The sequence below is a fragment of the Drosophila kikkawai genome, chromosome 3L, assembly GCF_030179895.1.
Source record: "Drosophila kikkawai strain 14028-0561.14 chromosome 3L, DkikHiC1v2, whole genome shotgun sequence".
Lineage (NCBI taxonomy): Eukaryota > Metazoa > Arthropoda > Insecta > Diptera > Drosophilidae > Drosophila > Drosophila kikkawai.
This window is the reverse complement of record NC_091730.1, coordinates 6,036,214-6,051,634: the sequence shown is the minus strand read 5'-3', so window position 1 is coordinate 6,051,634 and position 15,421 is coordinate 6,036,214. Positions and strand designations below refer to the sequence as shown.

General features: G+C 39.1%; 5 protein-coding genes across 5 annotated transcripts; 1 reads left to right on the top strand and 4 right to left on the bottom strand.

Moving 5' to 3' along the window:
- Positions 1-6,030: 6,030 nt before the first annotated feature.
- LOC108073815 (uncharacterized) lies at positions 6,031-7,486 on the bottom strand. Its single transcript, XM_017165591.2, has 2 exons — positions 7,434-7,486; positions 6,031-7,123 (listed from the first exon to the last, which is right to left on the bottom strand). The coding sequence occupies exon 2, from the start codon at positions 7,115-7,117 to the stop codon at positions 6,161-6,163; it is 957 nt and encodes a 318-aa protein (XP_017021080.1). The 5' UTR covers positions 7,118-7,123; positions 7,434-7,486; the 3' UTR covers positions 6,031-6,160.
- Positions 7,487-8,040: 554 nt separating this feature from the next.
- On the bottom strand, positions 8,041-8,475 carry LOC108073777 (ficolin-1-like). The gene has a single exon (XM_017165544.1). The coding sequence runs from the start codon at positions 8,473-8,475 to the stop codon at positions 8,041-8,043; it is 435 nt and encodes a 144-aa protein (XP_017021033.1).
- Positions 8,476-10,548: 2,073 nt separating this feature from the next.
- Positions 10,549-10,950, bottom strand: LOC108073833 (uncharacterized). The gene has a single exon (XM_017165612.3). It carries the CDS (start codon positions 10,822-10,824, stop codon positions 10,612-10,614), a length of 213 nt encoding a protein of 70 aa, XP_017021101.1. The 5' UTR covers positions 10,825-10,950; the 3' UTR covers positions 10,549-10,611.
- Positions 10,951-11,835: 885 nt separating this feature from the next.
- Positions 11,836-13,876, top strand: LOC108073821 (uncharacterized). Its single transcript, XM_017165600.3, has 2 exons — positions 11,836-11,944; positions 12,782-13,876. Exon 2 carries the CDS (start codon positions 12,786-12,788, stop codon positions 13,635-13,637), a length of 852 nt encoding a protein of 283 aa, XP_017021089.1. The 5' UTR covers positions 11,836-11,944; positions 12,782-12,785; the 3' UTR covers positions 13,638-13,876.
- Positions 13,877-13,990: 114 nt separating this feature from the next.
- Positions 13,991-15,205, bottom strand: LOC108073822 (uncharacterized). Its single transcript, XM_017165602.2, has 3 exons — positions 14,887-15,205; positions 14,791-14,826; positions 13,991-14,733 (listed from the first exon to the last, which is right to left on the bottom strand). Exons 1-3 carry the CDS (start codon positions 15,109-15,111, stop codon positions 14,149-14,151), a joined length of 846 nt encoding a protein of 281 aa, XP_017021091.1. The 5' UTR covers positions 15,112-15,205; the 3' UTR covers positions 13,991-14,148.
- Between the last annotated feature and the right edge of the window lie 216 nt (positions 15,206-15,421).

Below are 15,421 nucleotides of genomic sequence, written 5' to 3'. Positions count from 1 at the left end.
CGTGTCCAGCGTTTTGGGGTTGTGCGTGTGCTTACAACTTGAAATTGATTTACTTTTGCTGCAGGCCAATTTGGCACGCTCATTTGGCCGGGCCATGTTGTAAGAGTTGGCCAGCATGGCTCGTAATTAAGCGCTGCTGCGTCCCCGGGGTGTAGTTAATGCTGTGGTGCCATAAATTTGACTTTTGTCTGTGTTCCAATGTCTGTGAATTGGGTTATTTACGAGTGGCTGCTGCATTTGTCAGGTGAAAACTAGCAAAGGGAGCAGTGGCCACAACAACTAGCTAAGAGCGTTTTCGGATTGAATATTGCCAAACACCTGGAGGGGAATAAAATACAAATCTTATGGAAACTTGCTTATGTTTTGTGTGGGTGAAAACTAATTACATTTAAAGCTTAGTAGCTGCTAAGAAGCTCAAACTAAGTTATACTTTTAAAGCATCCTAGGATCAATTAGCAAACCATCTTATACAACACACAGACTCCACATAACTTCCTGGCCATTGATGAGGGACATATTGGTCCAATCAAAACTGGAGCACACCATCTGGTAGTTCTGGTAATTTTCCCCTTCTAAAAGGCCTGTTCTGGCTGTAGTTGATAAGGTAATTTGGCTACGACCAAGCGAGGTCTTTAAAGCCCAACACTCAACACACTTTCCTTACGAGATGGAGGTTCCTGGGGGAAACTGCACTATCAGCAAGTTTTTTTTTTGTTGTTTTTCTGCTTCCAAGGAAACTACGGCACCGAGTCGAAGGAAACGTTGCAAAGATGCGACAGGAGCGGCCTATCATCGACACATGTAAGCAATGGAACAGGTACACCGGGGAAAATGGCAAACTATATTATGAAATAATATTTATTATTTAATATAATCATACTAATACTTAAAATTATACTAAATATAGTAGTAAGAAGGTAGTATAACTTATATTTCCTTGATTTAAAGCTACCATTATTCCATTGTAATTATTATTTTTTGTGTACTTATGGCAAACTGTCTAGCTGTCGACTTGTCCATCTGCCTGGTCGTTACATCCTGAAATATGACAATCTAAGGCATAACTAAAATGGATGTGGAAGGAAGCTGCTTGGGAGCAGTCCTCCCGCCACTCAGGTGTGCACGTTTATGAACAACATAATGGCGGATTCAAGTTGAGAGGGAAAATAACACCCCCTCATGGGAGCGAAAGGCTGGCGCTTGAAGGTGAGAGACAAGCTCATGCAAATATTCATAAGGAAAATATTAAAAATGAATTACCAGCTTCTGGCACAAACACACACACACAACGCATAGTAAACAACGCCAACTCTCAGAGACACGTCGCGAAGTTGGAAACAACCCAAAGCCCACCCTAAAGTAAAGTTGGAATGTTTATGTAGCGCACTGAAGCCCGGTCATATACTGGGAATCCAACGATGTTTGCAGCTAATTCACAGCCAAGCTTTTTATAAAGGTTAGTAAAACAAAATTTAGATAAATTATATTAAAAAAAAAGTTGGAAAAACGTTAAAGTTGGAGAGCTGTTACCTAATTAACTAGGTTTCCCATGGGTCTTTAGTAACAGCTTTTAGTAAATATTATTTCATGAAGAGAAAAACAAACTGGCAAAGCAAATTCTACTTTTCAGGTGAATTACATATTCTTTACAAAATATAAAATAGTTTTAATACATATATTTTTCATAATATTAACTTACTTTACAGGGATTTTTCTGTTGTTCTTTAACCTTCTTTTAAAGTATACTTTAAAGACTAAATCCCCTCTTAGACTACTCTTAAAACCCATCTTCAAGTATAAATCCAAATGCAAAGTCAATATATTTTCTGAATTAAAAGAACCACGACTCCCACTGAGCGAGAAATGAATTTCCATTTTTCTTTTTATGGGCCAAATGCTTTGAATTTTCAATTAGGCGAACATCAATGATTCCTCACAGAAACAGAATCAGAAACAGAAGGCTGGCTGGCGCAAATTCAAAAAATCATCCGCGTGAGGTCGGTTAATTTGCTCATCTTCTCGTGGACGCGTTCGTGCACTTGCAGCGCATCCGGCGGAATTGCTCACACACACACACACACAAGCACTCACACACTTGGGCTGCCTGTGTACGGCCGTAGGGCCTTCGTAGTCGCCCGGCGTTCATGCATGGCCACGCCAGTGTTTTCGCCGCTTCGCCATCCGTTCTCGTTTTCTGCCATCGCTTACATTTCCGCTTCCTTCTTTGGCAAGTAGACGATGTCGCCTTTGGGGGTCCTTGGAGACCGGAAAAAAAAGGAACATTTTCGATTCGATTTTTTGCCAATTGCCCGAGACTCTGTCCTGTCGGCGTATATGACGAATACGTTGAGTACGTGCCGCCGACGTTACTCATACGCACTGTGGGACGCCGTCGGCGAATGTTTTTTTTAAGCAGAGAGAGAGAGAGAGAGAGAGAGCAGAGGATCCTCTGCTCCATGGGCCCTATTTGTTTTTCGTTTTTGCATATTTTGCGGGCAATTTGGGTAAAAGGATTTCCACACTCTGCCCCCAAACTTTGCGGCTTTCGTTTTTCGTTTTAGTTCGCGAAGGCTTCGCCTTGGAAGGAAAATCGCTCACGTAAAATATGCATGCGTTTCCTCGGCGGTTTTCGCTCTCAAGTGCTTGCAATTCAATTACATTTCAATTGATTTTCGTTTTTGGCCCCGAATAGAGGCGGAAACTCATGGTCTGGTTATGCATGGAGCGTGTTTTTTGGGCGATTTACGAGCCTGAACCGGCATTTTCCGCAAGTGTTGTTATGTTTGAGGGAGCTTACACTGGGAAAAAGCAAATTTGAATCTTACAATATTTAGCATTTTAAATAGGTATTTTTTTAGGCAAAAAGAAGAGTGGTTTAAAAATGTACAACAATAAATTCAAATATTTTAAAATTAATTCCAAAATCGTAAACAATTTGATTGATGATTTTATTGATGAACAAGAAAGGAAGCTAACTTCGGCACGCCGAAGTTTGTATACCCTTGCAGATATTATTTCATTACATTTTACCTATACTTATTATGTTTACAGTTTGACAGTTACAGTTTTGCATTCCCAGCTTTACATTTTCTCTACATCTACCGATCGTTTATATGGCAGCTATATGATATAGTTGTCCGATTTTTATGAAATTTATACCAAAATTCTGAAATAATAAAATAAGACTATATCTCAGATTAGATGAAAATACGTTGAAAAACAACGAAGTTATAATTTTTTTCCTATTAATTTCCTGATCGTTCCTATGGCAGCTATATCATATAGTCGTCCGATTTTCATAAAATTTTTACCAAAATTCAGAAATAATATAAAATGGCAACATCTAAAAAATGGTGCAAAAATGTTGAAAAACAGCAAAGTTAAAATTTTTTTCCGAAAAATATATCGAACATTTGTATGGCAGCTATATGATATAGTCGTCCGATCCGGCCCGTTCCGACATATATAGCAGTGAGACCATATAGAAGACTATATGCAAAGTTTCATTCAGATAGCTTTAAAACTGAGGGACTAGTTTGCGTAGAAACAGACAGACGGACAGACAGACAGACAGACAGACAGACAGACAGACAGACAGACGGACAGACGGACATGGCTAGATCGACTCGGCTGTTGATGCTGATCAAGAATATATATACTTTATAGGGTCGGAAACGTCTCCTTCACTGCGTTGCAAACTTCTGACTGAAATTATAATACCCTGCAAGGGTATAAAAAGGGCTCTAAAAATAAAGAAAATTAAATTCAAATAGTTTTCAATTGATTGCAAAGTCTGAAACAAGTCGGAATTAGTTAAACATACCTTTTTTTGAACGTTTATTCATTGTAAAACATAATATAAATACGCCTTTAATTGTTTGTTTTCCTTTAGAATTTATTTCGTGGAGTCGGATTAGCCAATAAAATTCACTAGCAGCATTCCATTCCATCAACATTTTTATTGCAAACGGCGAGACAGCTGAAATCGAATGCTGAAATCGGTGATACACAAAGCAGAAAAAGCCATTCAAATGGCAAAGATACACAGATGCAGATACGCCAATAAAAGTACAAGCCCATATAGATAAATGTAACCAATATGTACATATATATGGTTTTATACGTATGTAGTTACTTATGTTGGCCTTCGCCGATTGCTGCCTTAAAAAAAATAAATATAAAATCCTGGCAGCACGCCGAAAACAAATAAAATTAAATGGGGGAAGACGAAAATCCCAGTGGGTCCCGACGAGAGTGGGTCAAGTGTATATCGAAGGCAAATCAATAAGAAATTTCCTCGGCCTTCCATGGCAGGTTTTCTTGACTTAAATCCAACGACATTCATCCACTTAAGACTGAGAACTCCTTCTGCATTCAAATAAATGTATGTTTTTAATCAATTCACCTCTTCATGTTGCAGCAAAAGGTCGTAGAAAAGATTTATTCAAGCGAATTGATGACTCAATTATCCAAATGACTATGGCACTGGCTTAATGGTCTTTTGAGCAATAAATATCGGCTCCGAATATGCCTCAACCCCACAGGTAAATACACTTTGGGTGTATATATATATTCCAGCTTCATTATCGGATAGACAAAGTACGTGGAACAAAGTACAAGGAATCAATTAAAATTCGGCAAAGTTGTATCGCATCGCAAACACGCCCAAGGTCTTGTCAGCACATCCGCGGGCCTCGTTGAGATTCCAAAATACGCCCACGGGACCCATTCACCTTCAGAGTGGCCTAATACTCGTAACAAACCCAATCGCATGTGTACATATGTACATTGCAAACTTGGTTCGCAATTCCAAAGGCTTTTATGTATGTTCTTGGGGCGGCTACCTCGCCTACACCACCACCGCACATCCATCCTTTATGGGCACATACAGAATGTGAAACATTTGATGAGAAAATGAAGGTAGTTTGCATTGTGCTTAAATATAGACAGGTAATGTGGATGCATCTAAGTTATGGTCTGAGATTGAGAGAAAGATTGAGATATTTCTCTTAATTTAAAGAAGACAGTGCCATAACACTTTAAGACGATTTTAAGAAGATACCTAAAGTCTTAACCATATATAAAGATTAATTAACAAATCCCATTTAACAAAAGGTTTTCAAGTCAAAATTTAAGTGAACCTAATTAGGGTAATATAATTATAAATGCTACAAGCTTAAAGATGATTTATAAAATATTTTAATTCTCTCTTATTTCAAAATTAATTTACCAGAACACAAGGTTCAACCTCCCTTTTTAGGGCAATCTAATTCTATAACTAATTCTTATTCCATCTTGAAGCTACGATGCACGTTGAGCATAAATAAAAGCCTCGTCTGATACCATTCAAGTGCCGTGAAGGAGTCCTTCGGTGCTCCGGAAGCCGCGTGCGTCCTCAAAGGCAGCACTGCAGATGGCAGGCCGACAGAGAGAGCTCTCCCCCGCTTTGTGGGGGCAGATAAGCGGTCATAAGATTATTTTTACTAGTGACCCGATGACCGTAAAAGGGAACGCCCGCAGCAGCAACACTCGCCCATGCGGACATCCTGCGCCGGATCGGAGGTTCCATGTCCTGGCTGTCCACCAATTTGCTTTGTTGTCGCAGCAGCAGGAGCAGCAGCCAGCCCGTCTGCCGTTTTATGAACTGCGAACTCATCTTCCGCATTCGCCCTTTTTGTGCACTTAACCGCCTTTATTTTGGCACCAATGCGACCCCCTTTCCGCCCCGGTTCGATGATAAAAATGAGACTGGCCGTAAAATTTTACGGTCTAAGGATTGCGGCGGCATCGCCTCTGAGACCCATATATATTGTTCAGCACTTGAAATTAATGTCTGATTGACACCACCATCAAAGCGCGGCAAGGACACGGCGGAAATTATAAAATTCAAAACACATTTTATGTGGTCGAAGGGAACATACATATGGGAACTCCCGTGGACACTTGAGAAAATACATTTTGAGCGAAAAATGTTCTCTATTAAATAGATTTTATATAGATATAGATTTTATTTTATATTTTTATTGAGTTTTAGGTTTCAAAAGAGACTTAAAAAGTTCTTGAAAATAAAAGAATTAAACTTATAGCAAGATTATCTCAAACTCTCTGTAGTTTTGTAGTCTTACAAGCCACCAGCAGACGAGCCAGATAAAGCCTTCCTTTACCCCAACTGCTTGCGTCTCATAAGCTCCATGGTTGTGCCTTCCAACAGGACCTCTGTTGACATGGCCATGCCCTCCACTTTGATTTGCTGTTCCGAATTCGGAGGCTTGAATTTCATATCGATGGTCTCGCCACTCAGTGGATCATCGGTGGACTTGGCAATGGAGCGCAGCACACCGCTCACGTTCAGATTACGCCCGGTTTGCTTAACCTTGGGAGGATCTGCATCTGGAATCGGAGGCTCTGCAGCGATTTGTTGGTCCATCTTGGAGTACTGACTGTATATCTTGTATTGATTAAGGTCAAAAGCCTTGCCGCAATTTATATACTGCTTAATGGTCTTTTTGCGAAGTTTTTTACGATCCAAAGAGTCACGGGTTGTGACACCCACGGCCACCAAGGCAATGTGACTCTGGCTATGCTTCAGATGGAAGCCGTCGCTCTGGCAGCTGCTGATCACAGCCCGGACCACATCGCCAGTGTCGATGGTTTGCCGAAAGAGGTTGCCCAGGGCAAGGGCAATCCTCGACATATTCGACGGATCAAAGACGGCCCTTGCGAGCGGCGTCAGCAGAATCTTGTCCCGAGGATTGTGCTGTACCGGCAGAAGAGAGCAGAGTCTGCTGGCCGCCAGCAGGCCGGCCTGCTTCAACGTCAGGTAGAGCTTTCCGCCGCCAAGCCGAGGCTGGCCGGTGATTGGCTTCTGGAAAGTATAAGTGTAGACATAGACGCTTCCTCCACCATTGAAGACCAGGCGCCACATCTGATCCCTTCCACTCTGCTTCAGCTGGCGCATCTTGGGACCCAGCTCGAATAAAACCCGATTGGCAAAGTCCAGGCTTTCCAGAACTTGCGATTCCGGGCCACGACGAAAGTCGGGACAGATCTCGGCAAAAGTGTCGCAAAGCTTCTTAAAGTCGAATTCGTTGGCACGCCTTTGGGATCCGCTGGCCATGATTTTCTGGAGAATATTAAACAAAATTAATACGTAAGGCATTAAAATATTTTATAATGTAGAGATGTATAAGTTCAAATGAAACTTGTAAGCTATGTCAGTAAACTTTCTTTTAAGCTTTATTTAATTTAAACATATTTAAGATAATTGTTAACACCATAATCATTTATTTTTAAAAAGATTGGTTGCAGAATGATGATTTTTCAGGAACTTCTACACAATATGTACACATATATGTATATCATGAAGCTATGTCTTGTTTACAAAAAAATGCTGAGTTATGTATATAATCTGGGGTAAAGATTTAAGCACTCACACAAACACTTCTGCGTTTTGTTTTCGTCTCAGAAACGTTTGGCTCCCCTTGAAGTCAGGCTGTAACTGATTTGGATTCATGAATCATGACTGCAATAAAAAATGATCGACAAAGCTATCGCAATAAAGGCTCTCTTCTTCGATAAATATATGGAACACAGAAAACAATTAGAGGGTTTTTTACCTCAGGTATAGAATCTGTACTACAGATATATTGGATTTTATAAATGACATTCCACTTTATTGTTCTTAAAATAGCTTTCAAATAGAACCAAAGTGTAATTTTGAAGTTAAAAATCAGTAAAACAAAATTACAAAAGCGTTTAGAGAAACATTACATTATTGCCAAATTTTATATATGTATATTACTAATTTTAAATTACATTTATTCCGTTTAGTTGATGGTTTATTATTCGCCTTGTACGAATTTTGGTTTTATCATCATTTGAGCAAAGGTAAGGGAGATCGTATAGTTGAAATAATGCCAACTTCCCCAAGCAATTCCATTCAAATCTTCCGATTTTCCATCTTTAAAATACTTTCCGTTTAGCGAACTGTAATTATAATTATTTGTTTGAATTTGATTTTATTAAAATTATTAAAAGCATTTACCTGTATGCACAGTTTTTAAACCACCAACCACCATTAGCGTCTGCTGCACAATTTCCCGAATCAATATCATTATCCCTATCAAAAGTAGTGAACTTCATTCGCTTGTGATGATCTAGCGAATCTCCGGCTGTTCCTGAATAATTTCCAATCGATTTTAGATAATAAGCTTCCTTTTCGCTGCCAATTTCAAAATCATTGTAGTGAGCGTAGCTAGTAGTTCCATTTATATCTCCCAGCTGAATATGAAGTTCATAGGTTTTAGCTTGGGTTATGAGGTGCAGCTTTTCCAGGCCAATGAAAAACTCTCCATGTATGTCCCCAAATCCATTCTTGTAAGCCTCCCAGGTCCGATTAAAGTCCACGTCTCCGTTAATCCGCTTTTGGATGATCAACCAGCCTTCCTTAGTGCAAGGAGCTTGAGAGACATTCATTCCTCGAACATACATTTTGTAAATGTCTTCTTTATCGACGACTGGACACCACTCGAAAATCCAATTAGTTTGATTCCTTAGGGAATTTATTTCATCCTCCATATTTTTTATTTGCTCACTTTTGGCTTGGATTTCCTTGTTTTTCGTACTTAATAGCTCGTCTTTGTCCCTAATTTGTTCATTTTTGTTTTTGATTAGTTCATTTTTGTCTCTCATTTGCTCATCTTTTTGGGTGATTATCTCATTTTTGTTCTCAATTTGAACCTCAGCAATAGCTAACTGACTCTTCAAATCACTGGTAACTTTCACAGCTGCTTCTTTAAATTCAGCGAAATGATCAATAAACGGTTTGCAAATGGATAAACAATATCCCTCGCACTGGTCTCTAGATCCTCCAGAGTCCTGCCGTAAAGCATTGTCTGGATCCGCAAACGCAAAACCCAACAGAAAAAACACGAAAACACCCGTTTTCATAATGTAACTGCACCACGAAGAAAAGTGAACTGAATTCGAATATTCATACATTGTCTTTATTGTTTTGAGTGATAACGAGGGTTGACTCTTGCTACCCTAGGGAACAAGGGTTCTATAGGTTTGTGGTGACCGAGAATTACCATAGAGTATAAATATTTCAGATAAGCAAAACATAAATGTTTATTTCCTTTTCTACAACATTTATGAAATGTTATCCATTATTTTTAGGTGAAAACGAGTATGTCGTATACTTGAACTCAGAAAGTTTTGAGTACTGGGTATCTTACATTCGAATACACTGAATATTTTACATTTATTTTTACTTAACCCTTAATAACTTTGATTATTTCTTCAATAATCTTACAACGAAGCTTTTATTGAATATGACTTTAATAATCATATAAGATATATGTGCAACATTAAAATAATATTAACTGTAGTCATGGGTAAAGAGGGAAAGTTTTCCTATCGGACGGAACCTCGAGAACGGTCAAGTTCTCAGAAATTGTATTACTGATAACCTTCTACGGGTTTAAAGAAGATTAAGATACATACATATGTTGAAAAACAGCAAAATAATATTTTTTTTTTTTTTTATTTGTCAATCTCTTCTATGGTAAATGATATAGTCATCCGGTCTGGCCCGTTCCGACTTATATATGAGTGAGATAGTGAGAAGGCTAAATGCAAAAATTCATTCAAATAGCTTAAAAACTGAAGGACTAGTTTGCATAGAAACGAAAAGACGGACATGGCTATATCGACTCGGCTGTTGATGCTATTCAAAAATATGTACTGTCTTCATCACTGCGTTCCAAACTTCTGACTAAAATTAAAATACCATGCAAGGGTATTAGAATATATATATTTTATTTTTTAATTGAATTAGTACCTTTTTTGGCCTAGATCTTCGTAATAAGCCTATCGTTCTTAATAAATAAATCTTTAATAATTCAGCCCTTTACCGTGTGTTAAGAAAAAGCAACAATGTAATTGAGCTTCGCAGCTTTTACTTACCTGCCCGCGGATATATTTATGTGAAAAAGTATGCAGTAACTTGGCGACAGACAGGCAAGGCTGCTTTTCACCTTCGAATTTAATGAGCTTCCACGGAACGTGATTATTAGGCGAACGAGCGTACGTGTGGGGTTCCGCTTACAAAAGGTGCTGACAATCACCCCGGCTCCCCAAGGGGAGTGTGTTCTCCTTCGCGGACGACGACTTAACCACATCCACATTGGCGCACCGCCGGAGCCGCATGGGTGCGATTTTCGTAGTTTGGTTGCCATCTTCCGCCATCTTCACATATTCAAAAAATGTTTCCCTTTTTGCTCCTTTTTAAGGGCGGGAACATAAACAATTTTTCGCGACGCTGAAAAACTTTTAACTCGCTTCGTCCGTACATTTTCCACACGTGTTTCAAGGAGGAAGGTATGAGAGCATACACATAAATACATATATGTAAAGGTATATATACTAGGTCCTTACAATGTACAAAAATATACAAAGCATCCTCACCTAGCTTTAAAAATTTGTGATGCTTTATGAATTTAAAGGTTAAACAATGATGAATTTAAAGTTATATGGTTTTAAAAATAATTTTGTAAGCGGTCTTGAAAGCTTTTACTTTATTTATTTAAAATTTTAAGGGTATTACTGCATTCACAATTTTGCCATCTTGTTTATCCTATGGTGAGACCTCTTTTGATTATGTTTAGCGTCGCCAATTGGCTCCAGCATACCCTCACCGAAGCTTTGAGAGTAGATCACCTCCGACACTCCATCGGCGATCTCGTCTAGAGTCAGGGGATGCCCATTGGCCACCATTACCGCCAGGATAATGGGGGCTAAGATGTCATTGGCGCAACCATCCATTGGGCTAAATCCGTTTCGTCAAAATAGAACAAAAAATGAAAATGAAAACTGCAGCTCAATTTAGAATACTCGTTGCCCTGTGTGTGCTTATGTGAATTTATGACAACTCATCTGACATGCCCGGCAAGGGCCACTTCAACTCTATCCCATCGGGTTTTCCACTTCACCACGGAGCGTTCGGTGGGGAAATTCAATTTGAAAAAGTGTCACTTGTCAGTTGGTCACAGCAGTCTATTGTCATGCCCTTTGTTGTTGCTGTGCATTTTTCGGATGCGGCATATCAATACCCCGGAATAGTGGCGGCACTGCGGGGAAGTGCAGATACATTTCGTATGCAAATTGCTCGCAAGTCAGAGACGGGCAAGTCAATAACAAAAAAAAAAAGAAAGAAAGAAAAGCAAGACACCACCCACACCAACCCACACATATGCAAATGAGACCAGAGGAGAACACCACCCAGCCCACCCATACAGACTACAGACAGAAGTGGCACAATCTCAGGCTTATTCCATTTCATCTGGATGTTACATGAGCAGAATTCAACAGTAGGAGCTCAGGATTTATGATTTCTTGACTAGGTCGGTGCGGTTTTTGAAAACAAAAAAAGGGAGATTTTTCTGGTTATTAACAATTAACTTTCTAGCTACTGTGTTTAAATATCTAAATATATTTTAATCTGGAAAGTTATCCCTTTACTCTAAAAAATTATATACAAATTATTCACTATTTTAAGATTTTATGGATTAAATTGTTTTGGATTTTATAAATCAGTAAAAAATTATAAGCATAGTCAAACTTAAACAACAAACTATCTATAGCAGAAATTAAATTTCAAAACTAATAATATATAAAAGTAAAAGTATTAATATATAAAAATAAGTACCGATAATTGGCTATATATTTTTCCAGCCCTGCACTCAAGTGATCGTGTCCCAGTCCAAAGTATTGGATATATCCATGTGTGCATGCATTTTATATAGTATGAATGTGGTTTAGGGGGATTGCCTTTGGCTTTGTTCAGCGCTCCATTCGGATTTCAGTCAGTTTCCGACTACTGGGCGCATTGCAAGCTATATAAAAACGTCATTAATCGCTGAGTCTCAGCTTTTATACTATATTTGTAAGATAAATAAACAAATATTATTTAAGATTCAGTAAAGTTTTTTCGCGCCCTAAATAATACAATTAAATTATTACTAAAAGGCATGAATCTTTGCAAATAATTAGTGAACATTTTATGTGATTTTTGGGGTGTATAAAAAGGCATCTAGATATGTGCAAAGATAAAGAAAAGTATATATGTATATATATATAAAATATATATATTGAGACCCCAGTGTTGTGTTTAAATAGTGTAAATAATTAAAAAGCTGATAAGCTTTGGACTGAAAGGGAAAACAGATGGTGAACAACGGAAAGCAAGTTAACTGCGAATACACTCGTAAAAATATTTTTCTTGATTTAAAAATTTTTCTTTAATTATAAAAAGTTTCCATGAATTCAAAACAAGGCATTGCAAAATCAAGAAAGCCTCCATAAATATATTTCCCCCCCTTTTTTTTAAGTGAAAACAAAGTATGTATATATACTCATAAACACACAAATATATACCGACCAAGAAACGCTTTAAAAAAAGTCCAATATCAGCGATTTGTTTGTTTACTTTATATGACTTCATAGAGGCATTATCTTGAGGAAGAATATGAACCTTTGCTTATATACTCCTATATGGATTGAGAGCTTTATATATTTTTTTTACCAGCAAAACAATTCTTCTCTATTATTATTTACAAAGTTGTACGTGACTTGTTACTGAAGTCAAATACCCAATACAAATTTCTTTTATTTTGAATCGAACTTTGCCTGAAATCTGATATATTCACTTCCCTGCAAGTCTCTACATAAATTAGATTATTACATTTCAAGTAAACAACCATTTAAAATATTAATATTTCAGCGCTATGTCGGATCTTTCAAAACCAAAATTCGTCTTTGATTTCGTAAAACTCAAGCAGACATTTACCGAAATCTGTCCCGACTTCAGTGAGGAGCCTTCCTACGACCAATCCACAACCAGTCGTCGCTTTGCCGAGAATGTGATCTTCGCCTACAGCAAGGAGGCCGCTGCAGCCAAGGCTAAAAAGAAGGACGTGTCATGGTCTATGCAGTTGGCTGTGAAAAATTCCAAAGGAACCTTGATCCGCAGTGAGGTGAAGATCCAAACCCATTGGGTCCGCGAACCGCCGCAGAACCAACCCTTCGTGCTGCGCGGCCTCCTGGTGCTGTCCTTCAAACAGGCCAGCCTGCTGGCAGTGGCCAAGTACTGCCAGCTGGTGCCCCACCAAGTGAAGCGTGGCGAGGTGGTGCTCACTCCCCTGGCCGGAGCAGTGTTCTCGAAATTCGAGATACCCAAGCTGGCCGAGGATGTGGGGGAACCTCTGGCCGATGTGGTGGTGGCCATTATCAGCAGCTGCCAAACCGATGGCTACTATCTGGAGCACAGTCGCTGTCACATTGCCTTGGTGGCCATTATCAAGACGGTAACCGATCTAAAGATGCAGGCCTCCATTGTCAAGAAGACCATCAAAATGTACACTTTGCACGGCAAGGACTTGGACATGGACAAGTTCAAGCAGTGGAGCACGTTCTTAAAAAAGTCTGGCCCCCCTAAGGTAAACAACAAGAGTAATGAAGACTTTGACATGCTGACCGAACAGGTTCTGGCTCTTCAATTACCTTGCGAGGAAGAGCAGTCCCCCAAAAAGGCAATAAAATGTGCAGCCAACTTTCAGAGTTCGGGATCCTTGAAGTGAAGTCAACTGTCGGGGGTTATACACTTCAGGATGTGCCTGGATGTAAGCTACTACTTGAGCCTGTTGGCTTCCGCTAGCCTTGCATTGAACCAACCAACTGCAGAAATATCTCTTTTTAAGGAGAATAATATGTTTAATACATTAATGTATCTGTTAGATACTATATCTTTTGTATTTACACTGGAAAAATATTTCAATAAACTACAGTTTTCTTCGGTTCAATGTAAAATACTTGTTTTTAACTCATTTTAAGCCATTAATTTTGCCATTTTTTATATTTATATTTATATTTTATTATACCTTAGAATACAAGTTTGATGCAGTTATAAAATACAAACAAAAACAAACAATACTTCTGAGCAATATACACGTTTATCACAAATGAATGGAATATATTTCAGTTCAATTTAATTATAACGTAAATTAAATAATTTATCTTTAATGTATCGTTAAAACACAGATAATTCTTCGTTTCTTCAACCTTTAAATATACACTTGGTCTTTGCTTACATTATTTAGTTTTCTCGCTTGGCTTCAGCTTCCGCTTCTGGATCTGTATCATTGATAACTTGAGCTGCTGGTACTCCTTGTGCGTGCAGAGTCCCACGGACTGCAGAAATAACTCCTTGGTGCGTTTCGGCTGGTCATTTTCCGGCATCTTCTCGGCTGGCTTGTTCTGCGAGCGGGCTCTTTGGAGGGCTGCCTGCAGATTAAGACGGCTTGCTGTGACCACATTGGCTGGGGAGACCAACGGCAGCGGTTGTGGAGGTTCCGGAGCCACGACGGGTTTTAGTGACTCTTCCCCTGGATTGTCCATGACGAAATACTTCCTCAGCAACTGATCCTCGGTGGGACGTTCCACAACGAAATACGGTTTGATGGACACTTCCGGGTCAACGATGAGCGGCACTATGGATTGACTGACAATGTCCGTGATGACCAGTTCATCCGGCTTCAGGTCATGCTCGGTGAAGGCCAAGCAGAAGCGATCGATGTCGTCCTGGAGACGCAGCACTAAATACTGGCATTCTGCATTTAACTGGTACAAGATTTCCTCCAGCTCGTGCAGGTAGTTGTTCTTGATCTTGATCTTGGCCTGCAAGACAAATGGGGCTTTAAATAAAAGAAACACAACTATCTTAGGAGTACTTACGGCATCCTCTTGTTGCCCAAAAGCATCAACAATTGTCTGCAAGATAGAACATGTGTAAATGGTTTCTTTAATAATAGTATTTAGATCAAGGCAAACCTGATGTGCTACAAGATGAGACTTCATGGCTCGCTGGCAGTAGGCTATATCATTCACCAATTTAGCGGGCACTTTGTAGAATTTACGCAAATAATGCTTGAAGAATTTCTGCACATGCCAGTCCTGGCTGGGCACGGAGTTGGCCCCTTGCATCTTGACCAGAAAGGCCTTGATGATCTCGTAGCGCTCCTTGGGCGTAAATTCATTAAAGTTGATCGTTTCCATGGCGTTTAATTGTTTAAGAGTTGTGAAATATCATTTAACTTGTAATGTTTTGTCTCGACGCCGCAAATTGCCGCTTCGCTAAACAGTGTGCCCACATTCGCGATTTTATTGTACCCTTAAAACACCAAAAAACGTAGTGGTAGCTCTGTGATTTCGATATACATTTGTCGATCGTTCGTTATTTATCGGTATTTGAATTTGATCTCTACTGAGATCTATGCAATTATTCAACATATTTACTATTTAGCACTTTGAACAACAAGGTACTGTGCCGGTAATTAATGACAAACCCCAATTTACGACCAGAGCC